Source organism: Vidua macroura, chromosome 11 (genome assembly GCF_024509145.1).
Source record: "Vidua macroura isolate BioBank_ID:100142 chromosome 11, ASM2450914v1, whole genome shotgun sequence".
Classification (NCBI taxonomy): domain Eukaryota; kingdom Metazoa; phylum Chordata; class Aves; order Passeriformes; family Viduidae; genus Vidua; species Vidua macroura.
This window is the reverse complement of record NC_071581.1, coordinates 9,323,916-9,345,046: the sequence shown is the minus strand read 5'-3', so window position 1 is coordinate 9,345,046 and position 21,131 is coordinate 9,323,916. Positions and strand designations below refer to the sequence as shown.

The 21,131-nt window shown below is 41.5% G+C and overlaps 2 protein-coding genes across 2 annotated transcripts; one reads left to right on the top strand and one right to left on the bottom strand.

Annotated features, from left to right (window-relative positions):
* Positions 1–52: 52 nt before the first annotated feature.
* Positions 53–11,275, top strand: DNAJA2 (DnaJ heat shock protein family (Hsp40) member A2). The gene is made up of 9 exons (XM_053987255.1): positions 53–223; positions 2,920–2,979; positions 3,940–4,160; positions 5,456–5,536; positions 5,859–5,992; positions 7,196–7,392; positions 8,778–8,922; positions 9,099–9,226; positions 9,667–11,275. The coding sequence occupies exons 1-9, from the start codon at positions 146–148 to the stop codon at positions 9,853–9,855; spliced, it is 1,233 nt and encodes a 410-aa protein (XP_053843230.1). The 5' UTR covers positions 53–145; the 3' UTR covers positions 9,856–11,275.
* Positions 11,276–12,017: 742 nt separating this feature from the next.
* On the bottom strand, positions 12,018–18,723 carry LOC128812699 (borealin-2-like). The gene is made up of 10 exons (XM_053987257.1): positions 18,460–18,723; positions 18,098–18,226; positions 17,087–17,127; positions 16,670–16,730; positions 15,953–16,020; positions 15,139–15,206; positions 14,434–14,472; positions 13,230–13,362; positions 12,927–13,013; positions 12,018–12,165 (listed from the first exon to the last, which is right to left on the bottom strand). Exons 1-10 carry the CDS (start codon positions 18,617–18,619, stop codon positions 12,118–12,120), a joined length of 834 nt encoding a protein of 277 aa, XP_053843232.1. The 5' UTR covers positions 18,620–18,723; the 3' UTR covers positions 12,018–12,117.
* Between the last annotated feature and the right edge of the window lie 2,408 nt (positions 18,724–21,131).

The following is a 21,131-nucleotide window of genomic DNA, read 5'->3' as shown; positions in this document are numbered from 1 at the left end:
GCGCCCCGCGCGTCGCGGCGCGGTGACGCAGCGCGTGCGCGGTGACGTCGCGGCCGGTCCGTGTCCGTGTCCTGCCGCCGGTCTCGGCCCTGCCCGCGCCGCCCTCGGCCCGCCCGGCCCCGCTCGGTCCCGCCGCCGCCCCGCCATGGCCAACGTGGCCGACACGAAGCTCTACGACATCCTGGGCGTGCCGCCCGGCGCCTCCGACAATGAACTCAAGAAGGTGCGGCGGAGGGGCGGAGGCCGGGCGGCGGGGGGGAGGTGGGCCCGGCCGGGCAGGGCCCCGCGGGCGGGCGGCGGGGGGAGCGGGGCCGCACGGGGCGTGGGGGGCAGCCCGCGGGCGGCGGGGCTGAGGCTGCGGCGCGGGCGCGGCGCGGTGTCCGGTAGGCCGCGCCCGGGGCCGAGCGGTCACGAGAGGCCGCGGGCAGGGCGAGGGCCCAGCGGGGGCGGCGGGGCCCGGCCGCGCTCGCTGCCTCCCTGTCCCGGCGCGTCCCGCGTGGGCTCCGGGCGCGGGCGGGACGCGGCTCGTCCCGCCCCCGCGGCACCGCGCCGTGCGCGGCCGCGAGGGCTTTTTGGGGTGGGAATCCCTGCGGCTCGATCCTCACCGGTGCCATTGTCTGCCCCACGTGCAGGCAACCCTGGAAGATTCGGTTTCGCTTATAGATACGATTCCTCCCAGGCCGAAAGCGGCAAGGCGAGGTAAACAAAGAGGAGAGGTGAAAACTTGGAGCCAGGTCATCACTATAGCAATTCCATCCTGTAGTGTATAAAGCACTTTTTTTTTTTTTTTTTACTTTTTTTTTTCTTTTCTTTTTTTTTTCTTTTCTTTTTTTTTTTTTTTTTTTTTTTTTTTTGTGTGTGGAGGCCTTAATGACCGTTTACACGTGAGGGAGGAGAATGAACCAGACGGTTCACTTGCAGAGGCTTCCGCGGGTGGGTGGTGCTGGCACCAACAACTGCGCCTTACCCGTCATGCACGCGGCAGCCTAATTTGTGCAGGGATAGGCAATTGCAGTGTTGAAATTGTGCTGGAGATGGAGGGCAGGCGGTGAGAAGGTTGTGTTTTGTATACAGCGCTGTCCACCACAATATTTTATTTTATTACAGAGTTCGCTTAAAGCTATCTGTGTCTTCTGAGAATGAAAACCAGAAGAGTTTTCTGCTAGGATAGCCTGCACCACCCAGTATTAATTACCACATGTTAGACTAATCATGGAATGTAAATTTTCCAACTGTCTGCAACACCAAGGAGTTCCTGTATATCTTATTGTCATTGAGAGGTTTCATGGGTGCTTTAAAATCTGTTATTTTAACTTGTATAACAGTATAGAAAAATTGAAAATGAATCTTGGTCTGAAGGGGCTGAGAGAACAGGCTTTTAGAGTGGCTAAATTAACTTTACTGAAGTTATATATGTTCCCAGTGTAGACCTTGATTCTGGATTTGGTTCTGATGCAATAGTGATGGCTTCCTTTAGGGCCATGGGTAGTTGTAAGAGTTGCTCTCAGAAAAGATGTGAGGGCTTTCTCTTTTTAAAGATCACCAATGCAAGCTCCTTTTTTCCTGATTAGACAATGTTACTTAGGTTATCAGTTTAGTGGTGTTTTGGTTTTTTTCTTGATTGTAATACTTAAAATATATGGGGAACATCCATTATAACATAGAATGCATAGGTTTGTGGGACATCATGCTTTGTTCCTGATGGGTAATTTGTCCAGTAAGATGCATGACTTTTGGTTTTTACACTTACTGAGCTTTAGAATATTAGGCTTGTAACATCAACATTGGTTTTATTTCACTAGTTCTTTATCATGTCTTGATTGCATGCAAAAGTACAGAGTGTTTCAAGATAAAATCAGTAATGAGAAATAACTGTATGGATATAAAAAAAGGAAATTTGTTAGTTGAAAAGTTGTGATTTCTGTAAAGCTTTGTGCGTAAAGCTCTTAACATTGTAGTTCTAGAGAGTTAGTTCAGGTGCTCAGTTACTCAGAAATAAAGTGTTTGAAAAATCCTCTCCAAGAATTGATGCCTCAATTTTTTGCTGTTGCATCACTGTAGCTTTTTTAATAGGTGTAATTTCAAAAATAAACAATGTAATTTGTTAATATCTGTCCCCTGATTGCTTCTGAGGGGTGTTGAGGTGGAGTAGAGGAAGGATTGAAGTTTCTACTGTCATTAGCTCCAGTGGGAGAAGTCTGTGCCTGCTGTGTTGTTTGCTTTGATTCTCTCAAGGGTAAGCAGAACAGATGAAGGGCTGCTGAAGAACCAGTGATGCTCCAGAGTGTCAGAGTGCTGGTCAGAAAAAAAGCAGTTTGGAAAGTCCCTTCTGGGGATTTGGCTGTACTTGCTCTACTGATTTACAACAATGAACTTAAATAAAAGCAGTGCTATGTACATTTCTGCACATGTAACTCACATACTGAGCTCAAAGTGAGGTGAACTCTTCCATTAGTGACAGGTAGGGAAGAAGGAAATGATTGTGAGGAGTGGTTGTAGGGTTGAATGGGAAGCCGTGGCAGCCATTTTGTTGTTACTGTACTGCTGTGGTTGAGGGCAAAGACAAATGGGTTCAAATTTACTGTTGTGGTGTAGGGTTTGAGTGGTTTCTAAAGAGTAAGTCATTTTAATGAAAGTCAAATGGGATTCTCTCTCTAAGTTAATGAGGATAAGCAGGAAAACTAGTTCTAGCTATTGTGTGCCATAGCTGTGCGTGAATGCAAGTCTGGTTAATGTATGCATGTAGCAATGTTAAAATTTTTTTTAGGTCCGATCAATGTATGAGTGACTTTGAAACACTATAATATTTACACTTTGCTTTATTAGGATTTTCTTTCTTCCTGGGGACGTTACTTGAGTTTCTCAGAAAAGAACTGATTAATGGAAATTTAAAATAATTTTCTACCTCTTTTCAACTAGGCATACAGAAAACTGGCCAAGGAATACCATCCTGATAAGAATCCAAATGCAGGGGACAAAGTAAGAAAGACTTTTTTTTTTTTTTTTTTAGTACCTGAAGTTTGCTATTACAGTAGCACCTAAGGAACTGAATATAGGTGTTGGGGGCTTGCTGTTAAAGTTGTTAAGCAATACTGTGAGAGGGAGTACTGTCTGGTCAGCTTCTCCCCAGTCTCAAAATCTGCCAGTGTACCTCATGACAAAATGCAGCAGTTGGCTCAAATTGGTTGAGAAGGTAATGCTGAGGAAAAAACTGCTTCTCATTTGCTGAAATAATTTCAGCTGCATTGGCATCTGTGTAGGAATTTGAAAAAGATTGTTAATTTTTCAAGTTTTTCCAACATGGAAAAACATATGCGTAGAGGTTCTTAAACCTGCTGCAGCATAAAACAAATTGCATATGTGGGAAGATTGAATTAGATTTGTTATGCTAAAAGCAATTTAAAAATCGTCAATTAAGTTGACTCAGCTGATTATCTTTAACCAAATTGAAGTTCTGATGGCTGCTTAGAGGTGAGCAGAGATGACTGTGAAAAGATACTAATTTGCCAAATTCATTAATACTCCTTTCAGTAAGCTACTTAATTGTTAGTGTGTTTTAAGTACCCAACATATTGAAGTCTTTGCTGTTAGTATGTAACTGTTGGGTGTCTTGACTTTTGACTTCTGCAATATTGTGTACTTGGGGGCTTTTTTACAGTTGAATTTTTTTTTTTAAGAAATCTGTATTAATGCTAGTAAAGAACAAAGCCAACCAACTTTTGCAGTAAAATGTCTTATTTTATGGTAAGATGTAACAAAACTAAGCCCAAGTCTAACTTTAAAGTCTTGCTAAGAATAAGTTATGTTAAAAGGAGGATGGAAGAGTATTTCACGTACCTTCTTAATTGATAGGTGTTCATGCAGGGGGGGAAACTTATAAAATACTGCCTTGAAGTTCTAAATTATCATGCACTGTCTTGACTCTGTTTCCTCTTCTAGTTCAAAGAAATAAGCTTTGCCTATGAAGTATTGTCAAATCCTGAGAAACGTGAGCTGTATGATAGATATGGAGAGCAGGGGCTCCGAGAAGGGAGTGGAAGCAGTGGCATGGACGATATTTTCTCCCATATTTTTGGTGGTGGATTGTTCAATTTCATGGGTGGCCAGAGTAGGAGTCGCAATGGTAGAAGAAGAGGAGAAGATATGGTGCATCCACTCAAGTGAGTACCTTGATGCTGCAACTTGTACTTTGAAGCTTTCCTGACCATAGAAACTCTGCTGATTTCTATTCTTGATACACTTCTCAGTTGAGATCCTCTGAAGTCTGCACTACTCTTCAGAGCTGCATGTTGTGTGTACAGCAGGGGCCAGTCATCTGGAATTACTTTCCTTGGTTGGTTAATCTAGAAACTACTGCATACGTTGCCAGGTTATTTGAATTATGTACTTTGTTAGTTTAATTTCTTTGTTTTGCTCCTTACTTATGCTTGGTAGTTCTAATCTGGAAAAGCCTTCAACAGCCAAGTATTACTCATCAGGCAGATTCTGGTCTGTGGAGGTGCTCTGGAAAGACTTGAATTCATAGGGCAGTGCCAGCTGGAACTATGGTTGAACCTCATAATTAATGGAAAAGTGTATGTGGTGGCTTTGGTTTTGGTTTTGTTTATTTATTCAAAGCCATTCTTGAATATCACATCTGTGTTTTGGAGATCTCTTCTTGCAGTCATAGCTGGCTTTTTGCCTGCTGAGCAGGTCCCTTTTAAGAACTTCAGTTAAGCAACATCTTTCCTGTGGTTGGCAAACTGCTTGGTGAAGTCTGTTTAGCTTCACATGCTTGCTTGTTTAGTAGCTAGTACTCCATGGTGTATTATTAATGAGCTTTGATTTTATTGTTATTTGTAAATACTGGTGCCAGGCAACCTGTTCTCAACACAACTCAATATATTGAGTTGAAATTTCTATCCACTAACAAACCCTTTTAGGAGAAACACTAAAAAGTTAAGTGGCCTTGGGGACATGCTAACCCCTCCCCACTAAACTCTCTTGTGTAGAAAACCCAGTACAGTAGTAAGTACTCTATATATGTTCTTATATATTTATGCAATAGGCAATATTATTGTTTGGAGTGTTTACAGAGGCTTGTTTCTCACCTGCTTGGTAGAACTAAAATTAATAATTAATTATGTCTGTATAATAGCACAAAATTCTAGATAAGCTCGTTTCCTATTGAGAAACATAACCAAGCCTATCTGGTTTATTCTGACTAAATTATGGCTTTTCTCTAAAACTATGTTCAGATTTACAAGTGTATATTGATGTGTATGGATTTTTTTTTTTTAGTAACTCTTTGGGGAAGCCAAAATGGTGCTTAAAATCTTACTTTGATAGCAGATTTAGTCTTGTTAGGAATATCTAGGTTGTTTTTCTTTTTTTATTTGTCCTAGGCAAGTATTTTAATTACATGGGGAAAGTAAGTTGTTAAATGATAACCCAGGAGAAATACTTTATTTTGTAGAGTCTCTTTAGAAGATCTGTATAATGGAAAGACAACTAAACTACAACTTAGCAAGAATGTCCTTTGTAGTGCGTGTAATGGGTAAGTTTGTTTGTATTTTTGAGTTCTCTGGTTGCTTTGTTGGCAGATAGTGTAATGAAGGATCTCCTGTGTCAGATCTTTATCAGTATTTGACTTACTGGAGCCTGCTTTCAGACCAGCAAATTGTTGAACTTGAATGATGCTGTTGATGGAACTGGAACTATTCAAGGGCTTTGTGTGGGGGAAGGGTGGGAGAGCAGAGAACCTAACTGTAATTGGCAGCGCAGTTGGGCATGTAGGTATGCTAACCTACTGCTGGAGGGGATTTCTGGTTTCTTTCTGAAGAACTTCCTTTTCATGCAACTGGTGCTTTGTGCTGCAGGCAGGGAGGGAAGGCTGGCTCCGTTCAGAAGTGCAACGCCTGCCGGGGCCGGGGCGTGCGCATCATGATCCGGCAGCTGGCCCCGGGGATGGTGCAGCAGATGCAGTCCGTGTGCTCCGACTGCAATGGAGAAGGTAGGCCAGGCTCTGCTCTGTTACTAAATCTGCTTGCTTGCATCCAGCCTCCTGCTCAGATCTCAGGAGGAACTTATCCAGGACACTTCTGCCCTTACCCAGTCAGCTGCATCTCACTCTGGTGGCAGCATGGAGAAATAATTTCACTCAGAACAGCAGCAAGATTTACGGTGTTTAATGTACTGAAAAGCAGGCTAGAAGCTCAAGCAGTAGGGATTGATCATCTTTAAAAATACTTAGATGTGAATATTACTTACTGCTGTTACTCTGGTGTTGAAGTAAAAACCCAAGATGTTGCTGTTCTAGGAGCTATTTGTCTTTTTGCATCTCCTGATATCCAAGGACAGTCGTAGGTTAAAAATGGGAACCTAAAGTTGAATTTTTAACTTCTTCAAATTAAGATGATATCGTTGCCTGGATTGGTTCTGTTTAGGGGTAGCAAGTTCAGCACTTCATATGATTTCTTTTTATGTGTTCTGCAGTTGGCAGAGTACTAACATCACCTTGTGGATGATCTTAGTCGTTACAACTCACTCAAGCTACAAAGAGTTGTATTTTGTGACTTGTCAAAACATTTCATAAATGATGACATTTCATGTGCCTAACCTACATATTTTGTAGTTTCAACTTCATCATAATGTTATGCTTTGTTTCACAGAAAGGTGGTTTAAGGTGAGAAGCTTAATATTTTAAGCCAAATGCATCTGCTTGTGGCACTTAGTACTGAAATCTTACAATCCATGTGCCCTAATACTTTGGTTACTGTGTATAGAGACAGGAGCTCACTGGAAAAATAAAGGTGAGGTAGAACAGAGCATTGAAGCCATTTTGGATTGTCACCCTTCAGTATGCTGGAAACAATAATTACCTTTGTAGGGGTGAATCTGATGTGACAGGCTCTGGCTCTCTTTCCCTGTTTTTGTATGCAAGAGTCTGTAGTTCTCCTGGATGCAATTACTCAGGACTATCTTGTGGGGATCTTCTGGGAGATGAGGCAGTCAGGGAACTTTTTTTTTCCTTCCTTCTCCCTGTCTCAGCTAGAGTAAATGAAGCCTGGATTTCCTCTTGTGAGGAATTCATAAAGCAACATCGAAATCACTACTTGTGTTGCAGAAATTCTTCAGCTTGCTTTCAAATAGTTTTTCCTAGGAATTGGATGCAAATGTGTCAAAATCTCTGAACTCAAAATTTGTCTTTATTTAGGTGAAGTAATTAATGAAAAAGACCGTTGTAAAAAATGTGAAGGGAAGAAGGTGATCAAAGAGGTAAAAATACTTGAAGTCCATGTAGATAAAGGCATGAAACATGGGCAGAGAATTACATTCAGTGGAGAAGCAGATCAGGCTCCCGGTGTGGAACCAGGCGATATTGTCCTTTTACTCCAAGAGAAGGAGAATGAGGTAATGCTTTTGAGTTTCTTTTAAATGGCTTTTATTTCAGTTGTTAATATTTAAGTTATATAGATGACCATTCATTTAAAGTAATTGATACAGTTGCAGCTCTGAGAGAGATGTGGAATAGCTTTTAATAGATTTATATTGTGTAACACAGCTTTCATGGTGAGCCAGAAAAAACCGGGCAAGTCCTCAGCCAGGGGACCGGCAGCTTGTGGTGCCTCCTAATGCTAGCAAGAGATAGCTTCTCATAAAAGCTCCAACTGACTTTGATACAGTAGATGCAGTGAAGAGCCATTCAGGATGTTAACTTTAATCTGCTTTGCTCGTGACACTAACAAAATTCTAAGTGTGGCTTTTTTCCATGTCTTGTGACATGGCAGGGAACTCCTGGTAAAACCCCCAGATGGTGCTTTCTGCTACTGTGGTTCTGGAAATGACACAAAATGGTGATGTTGCTGATTCACTTAACAAAACAAACATTATTATTTTATACTGGTTTGGTAAGATTTATGTTCACTGTATTGTGGACTATATACACTGCACATTGGAATTAAATATTGCAATTTATCTTCCGTTAAAACTCATGTGGGGCAGAGTTGAGGTGACTGCTCCTTTTTTAATTCTAATAGCTAGGATGAAATAAGAAATAGTTTGTGTGTTGCACTCGAGGAGGAGTTTTCTGTTGTGACAGAGTAGCATGGGGTACAGATTTAAACTACAGTCATATATTAAGGATGTAATGTTGGTTATGTGCTAATTAGGTACTTTGTAAGCTTTTCAAAGCTGTGTCAAGGACTGCGAATCTGCCAGTCTGTCCTAGTGAGTAAAACTAGATACACTTTGTTCTTAAAATTTCTCTTGAGATGGGACTCATGGGTCTGACAGTGGACAAATTTTAAGATTTACTCTGATCAAGAGTCCTGAGTTATGTGGCCTAAAGATTTCTTCTGACGGCTGTGGACTAAGTGATCAAAGTCCTGCTGTAGGTCAAGGGAGCTAAAGCAGATATGCTTGAGGACAGGAGTTGAAAAACAGAGATGTGGTTTATATATTCCAGTGCAGGTGATATAGTGTCAAACTGTTGTCAGTTTTGTTTACAGGTTGCTTGTGTGGAAGATGTTGGGGGTGAAAGTTGAGGCTGCTGTACAGGCCTGTTTTAATTTGAATGTTACCTTGGTGTGTGGTGTGGTTTGGCTAATTTTAGATGACACTTGGTGAGGTACAAACTTCCCAAGCATGTTAAGCCATCTGAATTAATCAGGTTCACTTCATAGAAAGGCTGTTGCTCTGACATTGAATTTGAAGGATAAATAATAATGAACTCTCAATAATGAGTCTGGTGGAGCTGTGATTCTAGTACTAGAAAGGATATCTCCTTTGTTTCCCAGGTGTTCCAGCGGGATGTGAATGACTTGCATATGACACACAAGATTGGACTTGTTGAAGCACTGTGTGGATTTCAGTTCACATTTAAGCACCTTGATGGACGTCAGATTGTGGTTAAATATCCTCCTGGAAAAGTAATTGAACCGGGTAGGCTTGACCTGAGAAGGATTTCTTTGATTATGCTTCTGTGATTCTTCAGCACTTAATCCCACCCTTGTTCTCCTGTTAACTGAACCTAGGCTGGGGAAACAGAGAACTGTATGGAGAGAGCATGGCTCTGCAGGAGCACTTTCCTGATTACTGTACTTCTCTTTGAATTCCAGGTTGTGTTCGTGTAGTCAGAGGTGAAGGAATGCCACAGTATCGCAATCCTTTTGAGAAGGGGGATCTCTACATTAAATTTGATGTTCAGTTTCCTGAAAATAACTGGATTAGCCCAGAGAAGCTTTCAGTAAGTAGCTGTGCAAGCATAAATGTCTTGCTTGACAGAGTGTACAAAAGAGCCTATGTTGTACCTCATGGGCTTGCTCTCAGTGCTTAAATTCAGATGCAAGTAAATTATGGGCCATGTGTTACTTGGAAATACCCCTTGAAATATGAAGCTGTATTTAAGAGCTGTGCAGATGGTATACGGATGAGGGCAGAAGGAGAATCTTTCTGTTGCTGTGTGATAAGTTTATGGAGTGCACCTGTATTTACTGATTGCACTTTTGGTTGATGATATGCTGAACTGTTGGTTTTCTTGAAGCGGTGTCTTTCAGTTGATGCAAATACTTTTAAATGACTTTGCAGTTCAGGGCTTTCATCAGCATAAACTTAGTTATGGGAAACCAGTCACTTTATTGAGATCTTCTAGATGCAATACTGAATGCATTTCTTTTTTTGGGGCAGGAACTTGAAGATCTTCTGCCAGCTAGACCAGAATTTCCCAATGTAATTGGTGATGCAGAAGAGGTAGATCTTCAAGAATTTGATACCACTCGTGGTTCAGGTGGTGGCCAGAGACGTGAAGCTTATAATGATAGTTCTGATGAAGAAAGCAGCCATCATGGACCTGGGGTACAGTGTGCCCACCAGTAAACATTTGTCTAAAAAGTTGCACAAGGATTTTCTTTCAAATTTTGCCTGACTTGTTTTCAACAATCCAGCTGGATTGTATAAGTAATCCAGATGAACCAATGGACATCTATTGCTGTATGTGTAACTTTTAAATTGGTCTATAGTATCTACAGAGTGTAATTTAAACTAACCACAAGCTTACATCTTCATTTTGACTGTGTAGCAGAATAAAGCACTTGAAAGGAAGACGAGACTCCTTTTCACATGGGTTTTAAGTTTGTCCTCGTATCTGTGCTTGATTTTTACCAGTTTTGTGTAGATTTTAAGTTTCATATTTTAAATTCAAATTCTACATTGTAAAGTTTGTGTACAATTTGTCCTGAGGCTTGGTATTTGGCTGCACCTGCATAAGCTGCTACAAGTAGAATCAAGAATTTCATAGCCTGTATCTATCATCTAGATGCATGGTAAATGGGCTTTGCACATAATGGGTTTAGAGCTGACTGGGAACAATGAAAGACTAAATTAGAAGTGGTTGTAAGTTTTTTTCTACCATCTTGTGAACGGTTTCTGAAATTAAATAAAAGCAGTTGGTGTATAATATATTTCTTTTGCCTTGTAACTCTTACTTTTCCAGTGGCTTTAACTAGTCTGTGTATGAAGAGACTATGTAGATGATAGATATTTTATAAACACAGGGAGGCTGAAGCTGCCTTAAGACTAGGTGATGGTTAGATAACAATTGTGTGCCACATTCAAGTCTCTTCCTGAAATAAGAGATGACTAAATGGGCACAGGGAAGGCTGCAGCCATGTCCCCTTTGTGTGAAGAGAACACAAGGATATCTGAATTCAGTCTAAAGATAACCAACCCCTTAAATGGGGAATGATTAAATTTTGAAATAATGGTGTCTTTCTCTTAGCCTTTGAATTCTGTTCAAGGTCTGATTCAGCCTCACTTCCTAGAAAAATGTTTCCAGTTTAAAAAAAATAATTGTTTAACCTGGAAACATAATAAATGTAGATGGTTTTGTTACTTTCCTAGTAGTTTGCACTTTGGTTTAAGTATGAAGATACTAAAATCTCCAGCTGCAGTTCTATTACTATTAATTGGCAAAAATGCCAGAACAAAGCAAAAATGTGACCTTAACTAAGGAACTGTTGTGCATGAACAGTGTTGGGTTGGTAAGCTGCCTCTATAGCAAGGTTTCTCTCCTGTTTAAGTGAGAAAGTTGAAGCTCTACTTTTCTTTACAAATCTGAAGTGTGACTTGTTTAGTTATTTTTCTGATAGTTGTTGACACCTTATTAATGAGGTTGGAGGGACAAACTCCAAGGGTTTCAGTGTGCTTGGGTAGGCATTGGCATTTGAGTGTTGCTGAACATCCTTGTTATAGACTCTAAAAATGAAGCAAAAATAAATACTGTTTGATCTGTATTTCAGTACTGACTTATGATGTGGCATTCTCTAGTGGGTCTTTTATTTTCATTTATTAAAACTTGGGGTTGCTTTTTGTGAAGCCATGGTTACATGCTGATCCTTTGTCCTGACTGATGTCCCCAAGGAGTCAGTCCTTGTAACCTGCAATGCTTAAATAATTACAACGTCTGTCTTCTGCTTGTAAGTCCTTGCAAAACATGCTCTAAACCTTTAATCCCCATTCAGATTGCTTGTTTTTTTGAAGGGGAAGAGAGGAAGGGATTCATGGTAACTTTTCAGATAGCTGAAGTGAAGGGGTGGAGGAAGAACTGATCACTGTAGGGCAGTGCTGCTTCAGTCCTCAGCTGGCATTAATTTGGGCTCCTGCCAGCAGCACCTGATAACAAATTCTAATTTTACCTGTCATCTTGCACATTACTGTCATGTCACATACAAGATTGGAAATAAATTTTATTCCTGTGTTAGATTCATATATGCTACCACATACCTAAAGTTATTGAAGTGTCTTAAGGCTGTTCAAAATTTTAGTACCTTGTATTTCAGTTTATTTGTGAGTTGATATTAGAGAAACTTATTTCCTATATACAGCTTCTTAGTGTTCATTTTGCTGTGAACTTAGTTAAAATCCAACCTAAGCCTTTTATAAAGAAAAAGTAGCATTTTCTTCTGCTTTGGTGTCCTTCATAATAGGAACTTATAAGACACATCACATGATATAAAAGCTTATAAAAATATTTACTGGGCAGTATACAGCTTTATTAAGACATAATAGACATTATTTCAACAGTTTGGAGGCAGCAGGCAAGAGCAGTCACCAATGTTCTGTAGTCACAAGACAGTTCCATTAACTTGGCTTAGGTGTTACCTTTCCACATAGTACAGTCAGCTCACTCTGAGGGGGGAAAATTCATTTTAGCTCAAGCTGCCCAAAAGAACTTGGACGAAAGCTCCCCACTGTTAAAGCAAGCAGTGAGCACTTATTCACTGTTTGCCTACAGAGGCAGAGCCATAACAAAAACCACAGAACAGCTCCCAGACCTTTAGCTTGACTCAGCTGCACTGGTCTCTTTACCTGCACAACTGTAAACTGGTTAATATCTCTCATGTCTGGATAGATTTCCATGACTTCAAACAATAGCCCAGGTACCCTCATCTTCAGGAGGGTTGGGCAGTATGTGCTACAAAGTTATGTTCCACTTTATTTTGCTTCACAACCATTAGGGCAGTTGCTGTTCAACTGCAGCAGAGACTTAACAGGTGTATAGTTCTTACTCAGCAAGGGACACAGAATAATGGATTGTAAGAAGACTCAAAACTGAGCTGTAGCTTTGTCAGCCTTTGTGAATGAGAGATAAGAGAATGGCAGTTTGCTCACATGGCAGGACAGCCACCAGAGTACTGCAGAAGAAAGAGATTATGTTCCTGTGGCCTTCCAGGGCCTCCACTGCACATGCTTATTGAAGTGCAGTTACTTTTACATATGATCCATGTGCAGCAGTTCTCCCCTCCCTCCTCCTCCCTCCAACTGATGCCAACCAATTTAGGCCTAAACTCCAAAGGGTTTAAATTTGCATTCATGACACAATCTGACGTGAAAGCCTGGGACCAGGTGTCTGAATACACAGATCTGTAAGTCTCCTAGTTCAAGCTTACCACCAGGTTATGAATGTGCTGTACTGTATCCTGATTTAGGAGCTGCACATCAATATTACGGAGGTCTCCACCAGCTGTACAGAGTGTCTGTGAAGAGAAACAATTATAAGATTAAAAGATTTTTCTTGCACGCCCAGCTTCTCTGAAACTCATGTGCTCCCCTGTACATTGCAAAACTTTGGCAACCATTTTTCCTTTCGTTTAGCAGAATCTCATTTAGGAATAACAAGAGCTATCACTATCAGACTATTTGCATTGATCAATGTTCATTGAAAATGTTTGTTTTTTTAAAAAAAAAGATACCTGTCCATCAGCCAGGGGAATGTTGACAAATGGAACACTTTTATGTTGGGGTACTGATTTACTTCTTTTTAACATGCCTTGAACTCTTCCACTTGCAGGTAAAGTTCTTGAGACAGTCTGTTGTAATCCAGCACTAGAATACAAAGAAAATGTTACTCTGAGGTTAACTTTCTATGCTCTGCTGGAAATTTTCAAGCATGAAGCAAATGCCAGTAGTAGGAAATACACCTAGGAGAGAGGCAGTCATGTTTAAATTTTTCCAGTTCTGCCAGGAGACTACAGAAATCCAAGCACGAGCAGCACTTACAGGCACTGCTGGGTAACTTATGACCCTGCCACTGCAGTAACCTTGTAAGCCTGTGACACAAGATGACATTTTGGCCACTCAGTAACAAGAATATCCACTCTCCAATATCAGCAGTGAATGTTTACAGTTTTGGAAAGAGGAAACTCCGTGCCTCAGGGCTTAAGATAAGACATGTGCTGTATCTGTCTACTACAGAGGGAGATATCAATAAATACCAAAGCTGCTGCCTCTCAGAGGCACAGGGTGTGCCTTATGCCATGCAGAACTCCTAAGTTTTCATTTTACAACAGTTATTATTTTACTTTAAAAATGTAAGATTTGGGTGTGTTCTGCATGGAAACAAGCCTCTGATATTTCTAGCAGGCCAAGGTGAAACTGAACCACTTATTGGTTTCAGGACCCATTTAAGTTGTTCACCCCCTCATTTCAGCTTGTGCCAAAAGCAAACTTTGTAGTGTATGCAGAATGATACTAACTAAAAATTTTGACTATTCAAGATGCCAATAACTGATTATCAGTGTATTTCATTGAGGGGTTTGTGGGGATTGGTTTATTTTTCTTTTAACAAAGCAGTATTGGTGACATTTTAATCAAGGCTGGGCTCTAAGAACAAGTTTGAGATGTAAGTCTGTAAACAGTGAGTGAGAATAGCATTTATACTCTAAATACCTTTTTTTTTTTTTTTTAAACTAACTTAGGACATCAAATCCTGTGCCTCCACAATAATGTAAGTTAACACCTACACTCAAAGCAGGAGGTGTAACTGGTTTGGCACCCCTACTGTCACATTTAGTGGCAGATCACGAAGATCTGTTACATCTACATTGATGATAATAATACATAGTGTCTTGGTATTGAACAAAATTATTTATTGAGAGCAAACTGAAAACCCCTTACCTTTTAGCTCCATTTGGAGTGGCTTTGAGATTTGTGGCACTGCAATGAAAACAAAGAGACTTGGCATCCTTCTGCAATCTACCCTAGCAGTAGGGTAAACACTAAAAAATGTAGTTACTGGCTTTGTGTTTTGTTGGGGGTTTTATTTTGTTGGTTTACTATTTTTATTTATTTCCTCCTCATCTACTTCTACTGTAAAGTTTTAGCTAGGATGAAGGTAGACAGAAGTGGATTGGAGAATGCTGAAGCGCCCCATGACAGGGATCTAGTGTGAAAAACACATGTGAAAAAACCCTCCTGAGGTAAACATGACATAGTGGGATCTAAAACCATATAAGAACACAATAATAATTTATGTTACTGGGCAAGGGAGGGCTGCAATACCCAAGTTAGGTGTTAATTACAGAACAATTCAGTAGTACTAGCAGAACAAAGATGCTTTCCTTACATGCTCTCTTCCATTAGTATTGTTTGGGAAGCTGTACTGCTCCCCTAAGTTCAGAACTGTGCACCATTATGCCTTCATCAGCTACAGGTGCTACTGTGTTCAGGTTCACATCACCACAGTGCATCTCAGGTTGTGGAAGAATCCTTATCAGATGTATTCACATTGGGCTCAAATCTCAGCTACTACATTTGAAAATAATTGTGTTCAACACTCCAAAAATCAGGTGAGTTAAATAAGCTATCAAAGACCAGTCTTACCTGGAAAGAGAGTTCAATTTGCCACTTAAACCAGAGGCCAGTGAAACCAGCGACCTGGTTTTGGAAATCTAAAAATTTATATATAAGACTGCAGTTAAAAGAGGTGGCATTTGAAAGCAAAATGATAGGTATTTGCAGGAAACAATACTGTAAAAATTCCTTGTTGAAAAAGGGTAGTTAACCCCCATAGTGCTGCCTTTTATATATATCAAATGCCAAATATACATTGTAAAAGAAGTTTCATAATGCCAAAACATATTATTCCTACTGAAGTTCTGTATAACCAACCACCCTTCCAACTTATAAGCCTTTTTACAGTAAAAGTCTGTAACTGCATGAAATCTTTTTTGTATTTGTTGTCATCTTGCTACATCAGTGTCTGGCTGAGGAGCTACACTGCCCAGACAGACTGAGGTGGCAAAACTAAAACACTTGATTTGGTTTAGAGACAAGAATGCACTACTCAGTTATAGAAAAGCATGGATTAAACATGAGGTTGATTTAAAAAATAAAGTTTCAACAAAATATGGTTCCTCAAACCATCAAGACTTACTGGCAAGTCAAGAGAGAATGACTATGCCAGTACTTGCCAGCCAGTGTGAATTAGTCATTAGAAGTGCAGACACCATATTTCATTATGAAAATAATTTACAGTTAGCCTTGCTTAACTTCAAATACGTTACATTTAAAATAACTGACTTTTCCAACAGACAGCAGAGCACTGGCCTGCCTTCTCATGGATGTAGCAGGGCTTGTGGCAGCTCAAAACTGATTAAGTCCTTATGTTTTTTGAATAAAAACAGAATAAACTTACTTTTTTAGTTATTTTCTTTGCAGAACCGTGCTTGGCATCTTCATATTCAACAATTGTAGTTACCTTAACTATAAATGTATTAGCAAGACAAGGAAAATAAAGATCTCATGAAGAGCACAAAACACCACTTCAGCCTCGTGTTTGAAGCCTATTTCCCCACTACGGACAGCTTTGCCCCCTTCTGCCATCCAACATCATTCACTTGGGACACAGGTCAAAGCAAACTCTGTGTGTTCATCACAGGCACTGGGACACACAGGACAGTTAAAAGACCCCAGATAATCCCTCAGCCCACAGACAAAACAGAATTACACCCCAATGGTAGTATCCTCCTTATTGATATTTGGGGATATGAAGAAAAATGGTATTTTTCTTACAAAGCTCAATGGGCAGAATGTTAAGGGAAACCTAAGAAAAGAGGGGCGACTTTCCTAGCTCTCCTGCTATACTGTAAAGCCTTAAATCTGCCTCTTCTCACCATTTCCCCTGATAAATACAAAGGACAGAAACTCTTATCTCGTGCTTTAAAGTACCCCTACAGCAGCATAGCTCATGATCCTCCACACTGAATGCTAGGGGGTCTGTTATGCACTTTTCACTCTTGTATTCTTCAGACTTAACATTCATTTTACAAATGCTCAGTTCAAATCAGTAAAACCAAAGAAAAAAAAAAGAAAATGCAAGAACCACAGGCTGTATGTTAATGAGTTGACCTGCCTTTTTTGCTGTTGGTCCTCACCAGTTTGGGATTTGGCATGTCTTCTACAGAGCAGTCAGTCTAAAAAAAAATGTTTATCCAACAAGGGAAGGTCGTCAGATTTTTCCCAGTAGGTGCACATTTTGTTACAAAAGGCAGTGAACAAAAGGGCACGCAAGCAACTGACAGGAAGTGAGATTGGCTAAACATCAGTTGTTTTTTTGGGTTTTTTTGGAAACATCTGAATTTCTGCCAGCAGATGACCCTAAAACTTTAGGTAATGTTCATAACTGCACCATGGCTGGCTGCCTAGTCTTTTCATATCATCTTCTATTTAAACACACTACCAAACAAAATCATTTGTCTGAAGTATTTACAGCAGGGAGAGAAGAATTCTATTCTGTAAACTGTGATAAGATTTGAAAACACACACTTACCACTGCAGCAGCAAGAGCCACTTCCTCCCGTCCTTGCAAATCTGTAACTCAAGAAATGATAACTTACTTAGATACTATTACTGGCATAATTTTTATCTTCAGATTCTTATGGGCTCAGAAGCCAAACAAGTAGTTCAGGATTACAGTGGTTAAATAGGTAACCTTAGGTCAGCATATGTGTTACATTTGAACAAGATTCCAGTCTTGTAGAACAGTTACTCCTACAAAACAACAATGAAAATCTGAGGCCATTTCAGTGTTTAATCCTTGAAAGAATCTTGAGTGTAGTCACACAGGGTATTCCCCACATTCAAAGAACCACCACACGCACACATTGCACTGCAGACAGCTGATGCTCTTAGGCAGGAGTTTCTCCAGAAGGATACCAAAATACATACTCAGGCTTACAGTACACTCAAGTTCTTCAAGAGGTTCAGGTTTGATCTCTGTGTGGCCCCTACAACTTCCAGCTGAAAGGTAGATTCCAGAAACATCAATTCTCACCAGAATATACATCTGATGCTGAGTGTACACATCTTAAACCTCTGCATCAATGGGAGTTAAAATTAAACTTGTTTACTTATCATCACAGGTATATGACTAGATTAGAATGGCTCAGGAGAGGTCAAATTGACAAAGAGAAAATCATCTCAGTGCCTAAGGATGAACAGATTCAGATGAACAAAAGTGGTTGGTTTTACACACAGAAAACACTAGGTTGGTAATTATTCCTTGTCTCGTCAGACTTTAAATAAGATTACCTAAGTGCACACGTAACAGTACTCTCCAGACTAGTCACCAACTAATTCTATACCCTACGTTACACAGATCAGTCTACTTGAACAGGAGTGCTCAGCGAGCATCTGCTGGGTAACAGCACTGCTGATCTGCTTAAAATACAGGGCAGGCAAAGCAAACCTTTTCATGAAAGCCATCAAGTTCCCAGGTTTTCTCCCGTAGCCCCGGGCACACCGCTGCCCGCATCTCGAGCACAGGGCCACGCACTCTCACCGAGCACATCTTTCCTTTTCATCTTCCTGACGGCAGCCGGCATCGTCAGCAGCTCCACCGCAAACGCCTTCTCCGCTGTCTGCAAAAGCGAATCGAGCTCTTTCTTCATCTCCTGGATGTGCTCCTTGGCTTTAAAACAAAACACGCTTTTATTGCCATACGTGTTACATGTTTCCAAGTATAAGCACTGGAGGAATCGAGCGGGGAGCCGGAGCGCTGGAGCCTCCATCAGCCGCCAACCTGGGCCGCGGGGCAGGCGGCCCTGACGGAGGGCGCGACCCCCGCCCGGGGCTCTCCCGGCCCGGGGCTCTCCCGGCCCGGAGCCGCCGTTCCCTCCCCAGCCCGGGCAGCCCCGACCCTACCCTGCTGGTCGAAGTCGCTGAGGAAGAGCGCGATGCGCTGGTCCCTCTTCTTCTGGGAGAGCGCGGTGCGCTGCTCCCTGTCCCGGGGCAGCGCCCCGCGGTCCGGCTCCACGCCCGAGTCGCTGCTGCGCCGCCGGCACGGGGCCTTCCCCGGGGCCATGGCCGACAGCCGGGCCGAGCCGTGCCCGCAGCCGCGACCGGAGCGGGGCCGAGCAGACACACCCCCGGGCGGGCAGGGGCGGCCGGGAGCCGCCGGGGCGGGGGACGAGCGGAGCCCGCGGTCCCCGGGCTCTGTCAGAGGGGAGGGAACGCCGTGAGGGGAGCGGGGGGTGGGAGTGCCCCGTCTCGGAGGTGCGGCTGACAGGACGAGGAGGAATGGGTACAAATTGAAAGGGGGAAAACTGAGGTTAGATAATAGAGAGGAATTATTTACTCTGAGGGTGGTAGACACTGGAACCCAGGGAGGTTGTGGATGCCACAACCCTGGCAGTGCTCAAGGCCAGGCTGGATGAAGCCTTGAGCAACCGTGTGGGAGCTGTCCGTGCCCAGGCAGGGGGTGGGACAAGCTGACCTTTAAGGTCCATTCCAACCCCTCAACATTCTATGATTCTACAATTTAATGATCCTTACGCCCTGGCAGGAGCTGGGCAGGCTCACACACACACACACACACGGATTGCTGTTTTGTCCCCGGTTTGGATCAGCCCCAGGCACAGAGGAGCTGTGCTGGAGCAGGTGAGCGTTTCCCTCGCCGGGGGCTGTCACCGGAGCCGGGGTGCCCAGGGCTGGGCCAGGCGGGGCCTGTGCTGCCAGGGCTCCCCCGCTGCTGGGAAGCCTCTGTGCTCCATAGGAAGGGCCCCGTCTCAGAGCTCAGCTTTGGGTTTAGCTGAATTACTGCTCTTCAGTGTGCAGAGCATGCAGGGTTTCAGAGCTAACCAAGGGAATAACCTGCTCTGTCCAGTGCAAATGGTTACAGCTTGTCCAAATTCTGATCAGGTGAAGACAGGATTTAATAAACACGTCATAACAGGGAATTAGAAAGGCATGGCTATACCAAGTATTGAATATGTAAAAATATTCAAATCCATATCATTTAAAATAGAAAAATAGAATTCCTTGAAGAAACTTAACTTGCATGTATCTAAAATAAAAAAAAAAAAAAATCCCAGCGTTATGAGTATCTTGGGTTTCGTACAAATTTGAGCAAGGAACTTGCAAAAAGGCATTTAGATAATGCTTTAAAACACCAGAACACATTGTCTATATGGATGCTGCAAGCTCTCTGCAATGATCTGTATCATATGCATCTGGCATATCTCCTGAGCCAGATGGGACAGACTAAGTCACTCAAAAAGAGCTGTAAAAAATCTGACTGACAATTCATAATATAAGCATTTTGTATCAGACCATGTTCTTGTTTGTAAAACAAACAACATACTCCACTTCCCACACCCCCCAAAAAAACTCTTCCAGACAAAAAGGTGTTTTCTTTTCCAGAAAACACTCAAAATCCTGATATAAAGAAAAGAATATACTGCTTTTGGTAGTTCTGGCATATGCATATATGTTTACAGAAGCAGGACTAGTTTCCCTTTCCCTAAATTTTGTTTTCTTTGAAATTATCAAACAAACACTATTAAAGTAATTCTGAGGTGTCACTGCAAAAAGACTAGATAGTGTTGCTCTGTAAATTTAATCTCCTACAAGCCATGTAAGAAGTTTTTTAAAAAGGGAACTGACAACACCTCACCAAAGCTTTCAGGACACAGTTGGTCAGCCTCAGCTGCCTGGCTGATCCTCTCTGTGAAGAAAGAAGTCTGGCTTGCTTGACTCCTGGTTACAACTCCTTACATTATAGAATTAATTATGGGCATAAACTTGCCTAAGACCATCTCTATTTACAGTTCTGCACTTGTAGGGAATAGTTTTGTGGTAATAAGTTGGACAAATATCAAGTCCATAAACTGGAGTGAAGCAGAAATTAATGATCTGGAACATGGGTATTAAATATTAGTAAATATTGGTTTGAACATGGGATTAAATGTGTCATAGTGCAATCCAGCTGGTGCTGCTCCAGTGACATAGAAAACAGAGAAGTATTACCATTTTTTTTAACATGTGCTTTATTATTTGGAAGTCTCATACATCTGAAGTACTGTTATAAGGAGCACCTGGAGGAAGATCAAACCTAGAAGCATGCATTTGAAAGGAAGAATTGTCTGTTATTAATGGAATATTTCAAAGACATGGAAAACAAGCCTTTTTGTCTTAGGTTTACAGGATTGTTCCACAAAAATGCACATTAACCTTATCACAAGACATACAAATATTGTGGATGGACAATAGAAATCACCACCCTTCCATATGAGATGCATCAAGAATAAATTGTTATCCCTTATAATGTCAGAAACAGAAAAGGCACCATAATAGAATGTTTAGAAAAAACTCAGTTTATGCCATTATATTTTGATTCAAAAGTGTAAGAATTACTGTCCCGACTTAAAACAAAAAGCCTTTCACACCTGTAAATTATCATTATAAACTTGTAAACCTTTACATTTTTTTCCAGAAGTATCAGGTGCAAATGCAAGGCAAATATAAAATCTATTGACTTATTAGATTACAAATACTACCCCATGAAAAAGCTGTAGTTACAAAAATATAAAAAATAT